Genomic DNA, 15368 nt, shown 5'->3' with positions numbered 1-15368 from the left:
TTCTCTGCCAAGGCTGTCGATTCGGGAACGTGATAGGAGAAGACTCCATGCACATTCATGATAGTTGTTCGACATCGAGGTAGGTTATGGATTACTTGAGTTAGACTTTGGTTAGTGAGTCGTATATACGTAAAGAATTAACGGGAGAAAGCATGGTTAGGTCTTCGGACACGGAGTTCGGTTGGATACTGTTTAGATTATTGTGAATAGTGATTTCTGTGTGCATGTTGTAGTTAGGCGAACAACTGAACCTAGATGTGTACTTATTAGGGTGAAGGGAATGGAGTGGTGCGTATATAGTAGTGATATTGATTAGGAGTCTGGGCGGGACTCGGGCATCATCAAGTGGGCTAGTCTAGAGTCTCGATGTACTATAGGTTGGGTGATGTGTAATTTGAGTACATGGGTATTCTTCGATCTTACATGCAGTGATGTAGGTGGTTTCATGCTCACGTTGTCAAAGAGTTGACCTACATAAGTAAGGCTAGGGCTTATAGTGTTGTGGCTTCAAAAGTATATTCATTGGCATTGATTGTATTCACATAGCATTATTGCATGCATTCATTCATACATGATGGAAACGGTTCGAAAATGATTAATGAAAGACCTACAATAATTATGAAAGAAAATGTGACACCTTGTGTTTGATGTTAATATTGTTAACTGCTCATAGTCTATACACACTGAGAATAGGGAAACCTTGTGACATACTTCGATGATATATATATATCATTTGACACGGGGTGACGATGTGGCCTGAGTTAAGGGCTCGTGATCCGAGGTAAGATTTCAGATCGAGTGGTACATGGACACCATGGGTTCCCTACAGGTCATGAATTTTGGCATGTGTGTACGGATATGATTCTAGCATTTCATAGCATTCATCGAATTGCATTGCATCGCATCGCATCGCATTCGATCTCTTTAAATTCGGTGATGGCTTCTTGTTGATGATATCTGGACACGTGTTGTCGTGCCTATCTATCCATTTAGCTGGAATCCTGGTGAGGATGGTGTACTTTTGCACAGAAGCATTCAGCTCCATCACATGTTATATTTATCTGTAAAAAGGCAAATTTTCATTACCTCGACACCTGCACCGCGATGGAAGGTTTCCGCAGTCCGTTTTCCCTCGTCATAGCAGCTCCTAACACCTAGGTGTTTAATTTCAAGACACTCAAAAATCATTAAATCGGCTGAAAAAAATAACTTTTGTTATTTCAAAAAAGGAAAGAAAAAGAAAACAACAGGATTTCTTAGTTGTTGAACACACATGACGCCAATACATTTCCTTTTGAGGATGCTCAGGTAAGAAAAAGAAAACAACACGATTTCTTAGTTGTTGAACACACATGACCCCAATACGTTTCCTTTTGAGGATGCTCAGGTGGATCAGCATAAACCGCACTTGTACTGGTAAGCAAGAACCTCGCACCAATTCTCTTGGCAAGGCCCAACATGTTAAGTGTGCCCAACATGTTAAGTGTGCCCATCATAGTTAAGGATCTCAAATGTATCCAAAATTCAACAAACCTTCTCATTTCCATAGCATTGAACTAACTATCAAGTTAGCATAAACAAGCACGAAACCAGAAGAGGTTTTTATACATAGAGCCGTTAAATTAAAAAACAATAATCCAAAACATGATCTAGAAATTGATATAACAGTTCTGACAGGATTAAACAAATTCAATAAACAAATCAAAGAACACTCATTTGAATAAGATTGAACTAAGTATCAAGTAGGCACACACATGAGAAAATGAAAAATGGTCCCTTATGTTTGATGGTAGTTCAAAATAGTCCCTTAACTATCCACTTAATAGTTTGGTCCTTTAAGTTTGCCAAAAGTATTAACTTTTAGTCTCCGTCAAATATTTCCCGATCTTTGTCTGTTAAATTTGACGGAAACAATGGAAAAAAGGGTTTAATTGAAAACACCAAGAAAGTCCATCAAATCCTAAAATATGCAACAACTGGACACTAAATAAATATAAAAATTATCGGAGGCCCTAAACATATAAAAGCCCAAACCTCTAATTCATTTTTCACAAATTCCCCTAGCGCCGTAGATAGAAAAGAAACGAGAGACGTTTTCTTTCTTGAGAATGGAGGGTCGTGTTTTGGGTAAGAGGTATCTACTTGATATCAGAATTGCCAAAGGAGGGTTCAGCGAGATCTATATTGGTGATCGTCTTTCTTTCTTTCTTTCTTTTCTTTTTTATTAGTGTTCCTTGTTGATGTTTTCTTTCTTGTTGTGTGTTGTAGGTGTTGATACAAAGACTAAAAAGCAGATCGCAATTAAGATGGTCAGTCTTCTTTCTTTGTAGCGTTGGTGATTCATATGTAGCCGTGCATGCCTTTGTCTTAGCCATGCCAACAACATTTATTTAAGATTATAACATATCTCTTGTAAAATTAGAAAGATGAATATATTCCTTGCTTTATTTGCTCATGCTTTCAAGTCTTGTAATGTCTCTGTCTTTCCTCACATCATAAATGGCAATTCCATCTCTGTTTATTAATCCTTTTGCAGGAAAGTGTCAAAGAAAAGCCTCCTCAGTTGCTATTTGAGTCAAAGTTGTATAAACTTCTTCACGGAGGAAGTAATGGCTGGCTTCTATTCCTAGTCTCTGTTCTCGTTTGTTCTGCTTAGCATTATTATTATAATTGGTATACTTGTCTTGTAGCTGGAATTCCAAATACGAGGCTCTTTGGCTCCACGTCAGATTACAATTTTCTCGTCATGGATTTGCTTGGACCCAGTTTTGAATCTCCATACTTCAGGAATCTTCCCCTCAATCAAGTTTTGATCTTTGCAGATCAAATGGTTAATCTGAATAGAATACTTAATGTATACATTTAATTGATGTATACATGTATAAAAAATAAGTTGTTTTCCTTTTAAGTGATGCCATAAAAAAACAAGAACCCAAACATATGTATACATTAGTTGTATACGACTCAAAATTGCATTCATCATCCAATGCACGAATTCTATCAAACAGATTCAGAATTAGAATTATCCATATCAGAATCTTCAGATTCAAAATTATCCATCAGAATTTTTGAAATTGGAATGTTCAAAATCAGAAACAGAAGCCCGACTCTTGAACTCCACTAAATCCATTTTTTTAAAAACAAGATTCCTGTAGTGGAAGTTCTAATTGTAATGGGAGTTCTAATTGAATGATTTTAGGAGAAGAAAGTGGTGGGGGAATTTTGGAGAGAGAATGAGAAACTAAGAAAATAAAGTGGACAAAAGAAATGAAGAAATCAACGTATAAAGAGAACAAAGTAGAGACAGAATGAGAAGATGGGAGCTATTTTTTCTCAAAAGATTATGGGTCATGTTGTGCTAAAATATTTGACCCAAAACATATATATTGGCCTTTTTATGCCAACTTATTAAAGATCGGCTAATATATGCCAAATTAGTCTAACACTTGGCACACTGTGCCAAATTCCCCTATTGACCCCACTTACGTGACCCGCAAGACGTTGATGCCAAATTCCCCTATTGACCCCACTTACGTGACCCGCAAGACGTTGATGTCAAATTCCCCTATTGACCCCACTTACGTGACCCGCAAGACGTTGATGCCAAATTCCCCTATTGACCCCAATTACGTGAAATTCCCCTATTGACCCCACTTACGTGACCCGCAAGACGTTGATGCCAAATTCCCCTATTGACACCAATTACGTGACCCGCAAGACGTTGATCTCATCTGATGCAAAGGGCTGAGTGACATCTCTCCTCACCTAAACATATAAAAGCCCAAACCTCTAATTCATTTTTCACAAATTCCCCTAGCGCCGTAGATAGAAAAGAAACGAGAGACGTTTTCTTTCTTGAGAATGGAGGGTCGTGTTTTGGGTAAGAGGTATCTACTTGATATCAGAAGTGCCAAAGGAGGGTTCAGCGAGATCTATATTGATGATCGTCTTTCTTTCTTTCTTTCTTTTCTTTTTTATTAGTGTTCCTTGTTGATGTTTTCTTTCTTGTTGTGTGTTGTAGGTGTTGATACAAAGACTAAAAAGCAGATCGCAATTAAGATGGTCAGTCTTCTTTCTTTGTAGCGTTGGTGATTCATATGTAGCCGTGCATGCCTTTGTCTTAGCCATGCCAACAACATTTATTTAAGATTATAACATATCTCTTGTAAAATTAGAAAGATGAATATATTCCTTGCTTTATTTGCTCATGCTTTCAAGTCTTGTAATGTCTCTGTCTTTCCTCACATCATAAATGGCAATTCCATCTCTGTTTATTAATCCTTTTGCAGGAAAGTGTCAAAGAAAAGCCTCCTCAGTTGCTATTTGAGTCAAAGTTGTATAAACTTCTTCACGGAGGAAGTAATGGCTGGCTTCTATTCCTAGTCTCTGTTCTCGTTTGTTCTGCTTAGCATTATTATTATAATTGGCATACTTGTCTTGTAGCTGGAATTCCAAATACGAGGCTCTTTGGCTCCACGCCAGATTACAATTTTCTCGTCATGGATTTGCTTGGACCCAGTTTTGAATCTCCATACTTCAGGAATCTTCCCCTCAATCAAGTTTTGATCTTTGCAGATCAAATGGTTAATCTGAATAGAATACTTAATGTATACATTTAATTGATGTATACATGTATAAAAAATAAGTTGTTTTCCTTTTAAGTGATGCCATAAAAAAACAAGAACCCAAACATATGTATACATTAGTTGTATACGACTCAAAATTGCATTCATCATCCAATGCACGAATTCTATCAAACAGATTCAGAATTAGAATTATCCATATCAGAATCTTCAGATTCAAAATTATCCATCAGAATTTTTGAAATTGGAATGTTCAAAATCAGAAACAGAAGCCCGACTCTTGAACTCCACTAAATCCATTTTTTTAAAAACAAGATTCCTGTAGTGGAAGTTCTAATTGTAATGGGAGTTCTAATTGAATGATTTTAGGAGAAGAAAGTGGTGGGGGAATTTTGGAGAGAGAATGAGAAACTAAGAAAATAAAGTGGACAAAAGAAATGAAGAAATCAACGTATAAAGAGAACAAAGTAGAGACAGAATGAGAAGATGGGAGCTATTTTTTCTCAAAAGATTATGGGTCATGTTGTGCTAAAATATTTGACCCAAAACATATATATTGGCCTTTTTATGCCAACTTATTAAAGATCGGCTAATATATGCCAAATTAGTCTAACACTTGGCACACTGTGCCAAATTCCCCTATTGACCCCACTTACGTGACCCGCAAGACGTTGATGCCAAATTCCCCTATTGACCCCACTTACGTGACCCGCAAGACGTTGATGTCAAATTCCCCTATTGACCCCACTTACGTGACCCGCAAGACGTTGATGCCAAATTCCCCTATTGACCCCAATTACGTGAAATTCCCCTATTGACCCCACTTACGTGACCCGCAAGACGTTGATGCCAAATTCCCCTATTGACACCAATTACGTGACCCGCAAGACGTTGATCTCATCTGATGCAAAGGGCTGAGTGACATCTCTCCTCACCTAAACATATAAAAGCCCAAACCTCTAATTCATTTTTCACAAATTCCCCTAGCGCCGTAGATAGAAAAGAAACGAGAGACGTTTTCTTTCTTGAGAATGGAGGGTCGTGTTTTGGGTAAGAGGTATCTACTTGATATCAGAAGTGCCAAAGGAGGGTTCAGCGAGATCTATATTGATGATCGTCTTTCTTTCTTTCTTTCTTTTCTTTTTTATTAGTGTTCCTTGTTGATGTTTTCTTTCTTGTTGTGTGTTGTAGGTGTTGATACAAAGACTAAAAAGCAGATCGCAATTAAGATGGTCAGTCTTCTTTCTTTGTAGCGTTGGTGATTCATATGTAGCCGTGCATGCCTTTGTCTTAGCCATGCCAACAACATTTATTTAAGATTATAACATATCTCTTGTAAAATTAGAAAGATGAATATATTCCTTGCTTTATTTGCTCATGCTTTCAAGTCTTGTAATGTCTCTGTCTTTCCTCACATCATAAATGGCAATTCCATCTCTGTTTATTAATCCTTTTGCAGGAAAGTGTCAAAGAAAAGCCTCCTCAGTTGCTATTTGAGTCAAAGTTGTATAAACTTCTTCACGGAGGAAGTAATGGCTGGCTTCTATTCCTAGTCTCTGTTCTCGTTTGTTCTGCTTAGCATTATTATTATAATTGGTATACTTGTCTTGTAGCTGGAATTCCAAATACGAGGCTCTTTGGCTCCACGCCAGATTACAATTTTCTCGTCATGGATTTGCTTGGACCCAGTTTTGAATCTCCATACTTCAGGAATCTTCCCCTCAATCAAGTTTTGATCTTTGCAGATCAAATGGTTAATTTTTTAATTTAATGCTTCAAAAATTATTTATACCCTCTTAAAATTGTGTTGTTGGTTATATGGCTATTCTATTGTTTACTGCAGATAAATTGCATTGAATTTGTTCATTCTAAATCATTTTTGCATCGATCTATCAAGCCAGGCAATTTTGTTTTGGGCACGGGAATGCGTTCAAATCAGGTCCCCTTTTCTTATTACTGTGTCTGTTACTTTTGTTTCCGTGATTTTGCATGACTTATTGTTTCTTTAATATTTTGTTTTCCCTTAAAATGTAGGTCTACATTATTGACTTTGGTCTAGCCAAGAGGTACAGAAACCCTTCGAGTCACGAACACATTCCTTACAGGTAAGTGCCTTTATTTTCTTGCTACTTGCAAATGCTCCTCCGGAGGGAGGATGTATGGAATTCTCACTTGCCCCTTGTGTTCTTTTCCCTTGTTTTTAAAAGCTTTGAGTTGGCTTTAGCATTGGAAGCAAACTAATGTAAAGTTCCCTTCCAATGAGGACATCACAATATACTTAGAATTCCCTACATCCTTCCCCGTTCCGTTCCCTAAAGAAAACATTGCAGTGTGTGTATTTCCAGCTTAGAATTGTAGTTACAACATAGAGCTGCTCTCTTTCTAATTCAGTATGTCCTAGGATATTATATTATTTTTATGCCCATGCATCTGTTTTAATCTTATTATTATGTCAGTTAGTTTACATGGTATTTGGCCCTGCAGAGAGAACAAAAAAATTTTAGGCAATCCGACATATGCTAGCATGTACACTCACCGTGGTTTCGGTAAGTGTTCTTATTCCTTATTTTCTGTTAGAACCCGTATTTTTGTACAGTGGAATAATCCGGATTTATTTATGATAAGCTAAGGACAAAATTATTTTGGGATACAAAGTCGGGATTCTTGACCTTCGAATTTATTTTGAGATATAAGTTGTGCATGAATTTATTGGTATGGAACAATTAGGAAAATTTGGGACCAAAGGTGATAAAATTTGAAGTGGAAAGTCATCCACAAATTCAATGTGGTGCCCACACAACTTTGTGTCATCTTCTAAGTGGAACAACTCATTATGTGGGCCAAGGCACCCTTGACTAAGTCTTGCATTGTTAAAAAGATGACCACTTCATTTCACTTCACTCCAACTCTTAAAAAAACGAAGGAATTGAAGAGCACCACAATAAGGGGGCTCTCGGCCAGCCCAAGGAAAAATCCACCCCCATTTCTTGCTCTTCCAAAATTATTTCCTTGGTACAAACCCACTATTTTGAGGTCCCTAAGTAGCGTGGGAATGTCGTTGGAGCGATCAACTCATTATTTTTCATCCATTGGAAACCCTAGCATTTTGTGGAATTGAAGAGGATAGGTAAGAGTTGATCTTGCTTTTGTGTTATAAAGGTTGTTTGTATCTTGTAGTATGTTATAATGGAGGAAAATCATGAAATATGAAATGTTGGAGGTGAGTTGTGTATGTGGAGCTTGAGCCGTGTAAATGGGTGTTGTTGTGTTGTGATTGAAATTATGAATTAATGCCTAGTTAGTTGATTATGATCATTGTAAGGTGAAGAACAATTGAGAATCATCCATATATGTATATGTGTAGTGTTAGCCGAAAATGGGTCACCTTATGTGCCAAGAATTGAATTAGTATCGCTTATTGTTTAGCCGTCGTCGCCATGAATTCTATGTTGGAAATGAAAGTTTATTGACTCAAATTGATGTTGTAAATATTGCGGACTGATTTGGAAGTTGTTGTACATTTAATGTAAATTGTGTATTGATGAAAATAGCATTGTTAGAATGTAAATTGTAGATACGAACCATGATTTGGAAATGAAGAAAAAGTTAGGGGGGCAGTCTCGGTTAGGGGCTGTTTCGGGTAGCTTGGGAAAATTTATGGATTGTTGGAAAAATTGTATAAATTGCTTAGAATGTCTTGAAATGTTTTTGGTATGGGTTCGGGTTAGTATGTGAGCGTATAAGCGTCGATTTTGGCTTGAAGGTAAGTCGTCGAATTGAATTTATGAAAGTTGATGAATGATGGAAAAGAGAGCTATTATTGTTGTATTACCTTCCGGATTGATTATTAATGTTGTTAGGTTGGTTGTTGTTGTTGTTGTTGTTGTTGATTGATACGGCCGAGTTAAATTCTCGGGGTAGCCTATTTACAGGGGAAATGCTGCCCAAATTTCTGTAGAATTAAGGGCGAAATTGGAATTTAATGCCCAAAGAGTCTTTAGCTAATGTTTGGCATTTTATGGCTTGTTTATAGATCGTGGGCAGCCCGAATCATAGGTTGGATTTAGCTTGAGTTTGGATCGTATTGGAGAGCGTTTGAGGTATGTAAAGTAATCTTCCTTCTTCGGCATGCCTTAGTTAAAATAGGCTATGATATAAGCCTCGAGGAAACTCTATTCTCACAATCCGAGCATGTTTCTGAATCGCATTTGTTCTTTGGCATCCTTGCCTTGTCATGGCAAAACATTGATCCTTATGTTCTTGGAATCCATAATTTGTAAAGATTACATGAAAGCTGATTTTTGTTTTAAAGTTCATTCTTTAGCGATTCCAAAACTTCAAACGCCCATAATTTCCTCAGAAAAGCTCGGATTGCTTTGAAATTTTCGTAGGAGTTTATATGATATAAAATGAGTATGTTTTTCATAGGTGGGCTCAGTTCGGGTCTATACTCGTCCGTGTGTCCCGCGACGCCCTTTTTGAAATTCGACAACTTTGAAACAAAAAGTGATAATTATTATTCCGATTTCGAATATGACTATTTTACTTATCCTTCAGATTTATAATAATGATTTTATGCATATGATTCCTCACTACTCCGCTGGTGCCTACTGTGATATCGTTCACCGGTTCCCGGGCCGGTTCTGTTGTCGTGCGCTTTGTGATACATTCTGGTGTTATGCTGTGATTATGGTTCACCGTGCTCCTCGCTCGAGGGCCGGGTTCCACTTATGTTTGGCGTTATGCTGTGTTTGGCTTTATGCTGTGTTGTGATGTGTGACGGGAATTCGGAGATTTGATACTTTCTCGTGTTATGCTGTGTTGTGGCGCCATCGACAGGCGGGCGACCACACGTTCCTGTGCCCTATGCATAATTTATACTTTGGAAATAAATATTTTGATATTTTTTTTTTGATATGTATTATTTTCTATATATCTGATTCGATTATTGTTCAGATTTATTTCTGTACCTTCTGCTTTGCATACTCAGTACATATTTCGTACTGACCCCCTTCTCCGGGGGCTGCGTTTCATGCCCGCAGGTACGGACGCACAGCCTGGTGATCCACCTGTTTAGGATACCCTTTCTGCTATTCGAAGTGCTCCTCTCTTTCCGGAGCTTATACTTTTGGTATATATATTTATAACTGCATTTGTATATATTCGTTCATGGGTACGGCGGGGCCCTGTCCCGTCATATGATTTTGTCGGTCTGTTTAGAGGTCTGGACATGTTTGTGAGTTAGGGTCTTTCTGTATGGATAGGTGTATATGTTGTTTGGGCGATCCCATACGCCGAGGCGGCCGGTCCGTATATGTTTATACGTTGCTTTGCTAGCCCTGTGTGGCCTTTGTTGGTGTTTGCTGTGTACAGGGTTATTTTGGATAGTCTGTAAAACAGAGGAAACTCTGCCGAAATTTTTCTGGGAATTGTCAAAATTTAGAATATAGCCTCGTCGGCTTCTGGTATATACTTGAATGCATTTGATAGATGGGTTTGGGTGCCCAGATCGGGCACTAGTCACGGCCTACGGGGTTGGGTCGTGACAAAAGTTGTATCAGAGCGGTTTGTCCTCGGAATGTCTACAGACCGTGTCTAGTAGAGTCTTGTTTATCGGTGTGTTGTGCACCACATCTATAAACAGGAAGCTACAGGACATTTAGGACACTGAGAGAGGCTGTGCAGTTATTGACCACTCTGGTAGCGGGACAGGCTCGCAGACGCGGGCGGAGAGATGATGATGATGAGGGTTTCTATTATGTGGCCCTCCAGAGTTTTACGGGTCTAAGCCCGACGAGGACCCCCATGACTTTATTCAGGGGATGCGGCGCTCACTAGATTTGGTCAGGGCTTCAGAGACTGAGTCTGTTGAGTTGGCTTCGCATAGACTACGGGATGTTGCTGCTCACTGGTATGAGTCCTGGGAGCTGTCCAGGGGTGAGGGTGCTACCCCAGCTACTTGGGACGAGTTCGTGACTGCTTTCACTCACCACTTTTTGCCCCCAGAGTTACGACGGGCGCAGGTTGACCGATTTTTGCATCTGCAGCAGAGGGGTCGGAGCGTCCGTGAGTATAATATGGAGTTTGATTCTTTGGCCCGGTATGCACCTGCCATAGTAGCAGATATGGCCGATCGGATGCACAGATACGTGATGGGGTTAGACCGCTATTTGATTGATGGATGTATGGCGGTGGCATTGCAGGCAGACATAGATATTGCCCGACTACAGGCTTATGCCCTGGGTATGGAGGACCGACATAGAGCTGATTATTCTAGCAGAGATCGGGACAGGAGGCCGCCCAAGAGGGCCAGATTCGCAGGTTATTCTGGAGATTCTCGAGGCGGACAGCCTCAGCAGCAGCAGTCAGGCAGACATCCTCCTCCGTCAGGCCGGGGTACACAGCCAGCCGGTAGGAGATTTGACAGTGCAGGACAGTCTGGGGCCGGTCAGAGCTCCAGAGCATCAGGGTCACAGATAGCTAGAGGTCCCAGCCAGTCCAGACCACCCAGGCCCCGTTGTTCCCATTGCGGGAAATCGCACCCGGGAGAGTGTTATCGACTTACTGGAGCCTGTTTTTCATGCGGTGGTCAGGGCCATCTTATGCGAGATTGTCCGTTGGCGAGCGGTTCTGGTAGTGTGGCTCAGCCGACGGGGTCAGCCGCTGGTTCATCATCTGCTCCATCAGTTGCACGCCCTGCGGGGCGAGGTATGCCTGCACCGGCGGGACGCGGTCGAGGTCGTGGCAGTGCTTCAGGTTCTAGCGGTCCTTCGAACCGCATTTATGCCTTAGCCAGAAAACAGGACCAGGAGGCTTCGCCTAATGTCGTCACAGGTATATTACTGGTTTTCTCTCGTGATGTGTATGCATTGATTGATCCTGGTTCTACATTATCATTTATATCTCCACTCGTTGCTGATACAATTGGGATAGAATCCGAACCGATAGAACCTTTTGAGGTAGCTACACCATAGGCAATCCGACATATGCTAGCATGTACACTCACCGTGGTTTCGGTAAGTGTTCTTATTCCTTATTTTCTGTTAGAACCCGTATTTTTGTACAGTGGAATAATCCGGATTTATTTATGATAAGCTAAGGACAAAATTATTTTGGGATACAAAGTCGGGATTCTTGACCTTCGAATTTATTTTAAGATATAAGTTGTGCATGAATTTATTGGTATGGAACAATTAGGAAAATTTGGGACCAAAGGTGATAAAATTTGAAGTGGAAAGTCATCCACAAATTCCATGTGGTGCCCACACAACTTTGTGTCATCTTCTAAGTGGAACAACTCATTATGTGGGCCAAGGCACCCTTGACTAAGTCTTGCATTGTTAAAAAGATGACCACTTCATTTCACTTCACTCCAACTCTTAAAAAAAAAGAAGGAATTGAAGAGCACCACAATAAGGGGGCTCTCGGCCAGCCCAAGGAAAAATCCACCCCCATTTCTTGCTCTTCCAAAATTATTTCCTTGGTACAAACCCATTATTTTGAGGTCCCTAAGTAGCGTGGGAGTGTCGTTGGAGCGATCAACCCATTATTTTACATCCATTGGAAACCCTAGCATTTTGTGGAATTGAAGAGGATAGGTAAGAGTTGATCTTGCTTTTGTGTTATAAAGGTTGTTTGTATCTTGTAGTATGTTATAATGGAGGAAAATCATGAAATATGAAATGTTGGAGGTGAGTTGTGTATGTGGAGCTTGAGCCGTGTAAATGGGTGTTGTTGTGTTGTGATTGAAATTATGAATTAATGCCTAGTTAGTTGATTATGATCATTGTAAGGTGAAGAACAATTGAGAATCATCCATATATGTATATGTGTAGTGTTAGCCGAAAATGGGTCACCTTATGTGCCAAGAATTGAATTAGTATCGCTTATTGTTTAGCCGTCGTCGCCATGAATTCTATGTTGGAAATGAAAGTTTATTGACTCAAATTGATATTGTAAATATTGCGGACTGATTTGGAAGTTGTTGTACATTTAATGTAAATTGTGTATTGATGAAAATAGCATTGTTAAAATGTAAATTGTAGATACGAACCATGATTTGGAAATGAAGAAAAAGTTAGGGGGGCAGTCTCGGTTAGGGGCTGTTTCGGGTAGCTTGGGAAAATTTATGGATTGTTGGAAAAATTGTATAAATTGCTTAGAATGTCTTGAAATGTTTTTGGTATGGGTTCGGGTTAGTATGTGAGCGTATAAGCGTCGATTTTGGCTTGAAGGTAAGTCGTCGAATTGAATTTATGAAAGTTGATTAATGATGGAAAAGAGAGCTATTATTGTTGTATTACCTTTCGGATTGATTATTAATGTTGTTAGGTTAGTTGTTGTTGTTGTTGTTGATTGATACGGCCGTGTTAAATTCTCGGGGTAGCCTATTTACAGGGGAAATGCTGTCCAAAGTTCTGTAGAATTAAGGGCGAAATTGGAATTTAATGCCCAAAGAGTCTTTAGCTAATGTTTGGCATTTTATGGCTTGTTTATAGATCGTGGGCAGCCCGAGTCATAGGTTGGATTTAGCTTGAGTTTGGATCATATTGGAGAGCGTTTGAGGTATGTAAAGTAATCTTCCTTCTTCGGCATGCCTTAGTTAAAATAGGCTATGATATAAGCCTCGAGGAAACTCTATTCTCACAATCCGAGCATGTTTATGAATCGCATTTGTTCTTTGGCATCCTTGCCTTGTCATGGCAAAACATTGATCCTTATGTTCTTGGAATCCATAATTTGTAAAGATTACATGAAAGCTGATTTTTGTTTTAAAGTTCATTCTTTAGCGATTCCAAAACTTCAAACGCCCATAATTTCCTCAGAAAAGCTCGGATTGCTTTGAAATTTTCGTAGGAGTTTGTATGATATAAAATGAGTATGTTTTTCATAGGCGGGCTCAGTTCGGGTCTATACTCGTCCGTGGGTCCCGCGACGCCCTTTTTGAAATTCGACAACTTTGAAACAAAAAGTGATAATTATTATTCCGATTTCGAATATGACTATTTTACTTATCCTTCAGATTTATAATAATGATTTTATGCATATGATTCCTCACTACTCCGCTCGTGCCTACTGTGATATCGTTCACCGGTTCCCGGGCCGGTTCTGTTGTCGTGCGCTTTGTGATACATTCCGGTGTTATGCTGTGATTATGGTTCACCGTGCTCCTCGCTCGAGGGCCGGGTTCCACTTATGTTTGGCGTTATGCTGTGTTTGGCGTTATGCTGTGTTGTGATGTGTGACGGGGATTCGGAGATTTGATACTTTCTGGTGTTATGCTGTGTTGTGGCGCCATCGACAGGCGGGCGACCACATTTTCCTGTGCCCTATGCATAATTTATACTTTGGAAATAAACATTTTGATATTTTTTTTTTTGATATGTATTATTTTCTATATATCTGATTCGATTATTGTTCAGATTTATTTCTGTACCTTCTGCTTTGCATACTCAGTACATATTTCGTACTGACCCCCTTCTCCGGGGGCTGCGTTTCATGCCCGCAGGTACGGACGCACAGCCTGGTGATCCACCTGTTTAGGACACCCTTTCTGCTATTCGGAGTGCTCCTCTCTTTCCGGAGCTTATACTTTTGGTATATATATTTATTAGTGCATTTGTATATATTCGTTCATGGGTACGGCGGGGCCCTGTCCCGTCATATGATTCTGTCGGTCTGTTTAGAGGTCTGTGGACATGTTTGTGGGTTAGGGTCTTTCTGTATGGATAGGTGTATATGTTGTTTGGGCGATCCCATACGCCAAGGCGGCCGGTCCGCATATGTTTATACGTTGCTTTGCTAGCCCTGTGTGGCCTTTGTTGGTGTTTGCTGTGTACAGGGTTATTTTGGATAGTCTGTAAAACAGAGGAAACTCTGCCGAAATTTTTCTGGGAATTGTCAAAATTTAGAATATAGCCTCGTCGGCTTCTGGTATATACTTGAATGCATTTGATAGATGGGTTTGGGTGCCCAGATCGGGCACTAGTCACGGCCTACGGGGTTGGGTCGTGACATTTTCACTCTTCGGATAGATGAACTTTGCTGTCTTTTTGACTTGATGTACTATTTTGGTAATTATAGAACAAAGCAGGAGGGATGATATGGAATCTCTTGGATATGTTCTCATGTACATGCTCCGAGGAAGGTGATTTTTTTGCTGCAATGTTCACCCTCCTGCCTTTGCCTGCATGTGTTTGACATCTATTTATTGCAGTTTTCCTTGGGAAGAGATCAAAGCAGATACTGGGCGCCAGAGGTGTGAGAAAATTGGAGAAAAGAAGGCTTCAACATCTATTGAGGTATTTTATCCGTAAATATGGTGATTGGACTCCTTTTTATTATGGAACTTAACTCTGCTGATCTGTCTGTGTTTCCGCAGGACTTATGTCGGGGTTATCCTACTGAATTTGCATCTTACTTCAATTATTGTCGTTCTCTCAAGTTTGAGGATGAACCAGATTATACTCGCCTGAAGAGAATATTCCGTGACCTCTTCATCCGTGAAGGTCTTGATAAGCTTGGAAGATGTTTCTTAGCTTTGTCGGTTTATAGCCATTACAATTCTCTTTGCTTTGCAGGTTTTAAACTTGATGACTGTGTTTCTGATTGGGCTCGCACTGCAACTCCTCCTTTCCAACCTCTTGTAAGTGGTGGTGTTGCATCTCTGTTTTTCTTTATAAAAGCTCCACTTGTATCTGACAATGGTTGCTCTATTTAGGGCCCTGGTGCTGGTGCCGCACCCAGCTCAGACATTCCTCCAGCCATTCCCAATGCAGACACACA

General features: G+C 39.9%; 1 protein-coding gene and 1 long non-coding RNA gene across 2 annotated transcripts; both read left to right on the top strand.

Annotated features, from left to right (window-relative positions):
- Positions 1–2108: 2108 nt before the first annotated feature.
- On the top strand, positions 2109–15108 carry LOC132630308 (casein kinase 1-like protein 1; the record flags this gene model as incomplete). The annotated part of the gene is made up of 10 exons (XM_060345899.1): positions 2109–2187; positions 2269–2309; positions 2537–2606; positions 2691–2830; positions 6427–6522; positions 6618–6688; positions 7068–7129; positions 14667–14730; positions 14800–14884; positions 14965–15108. Coding segments are annotated over exons 1-10 (852 nt in total), but the record flags the coding sequence as incomplete, so codon positions are not given.
- Positions 13089–14180, top strand: LOC132630377 (uncharacterized). The gene is made up of 2 exons (XR_009578575.1): positions 13089–13148; positions 14092–14180. It is a non-coding gene; the product is annotated as an uncharacterized LOC132630377 (long non-coding RNA).
- Positions 15109–15368: the final 260 nt, after the last annotated feature.

The sequence above is a fragment of the Lycium barbarum genome, chromosome 3 (assembly GCF_019175385.1).
Source record: "Lycium barbarum isolate Lr01 chromosome 3, ASM1917538v2, whole genome shotgun sequence".
Lineage (NCBI taxonomy): Eukaryota > Viridiplantae > Streptophyta > Magnoliopsida > Solanales > Solanaceae > Lycium > Lycium barbarum.
The sequence above is the reverse complement of the archived record's forward strand: the minus strand, read 5'-3'. Positions and strand labels throughout refer to the sequence as shown.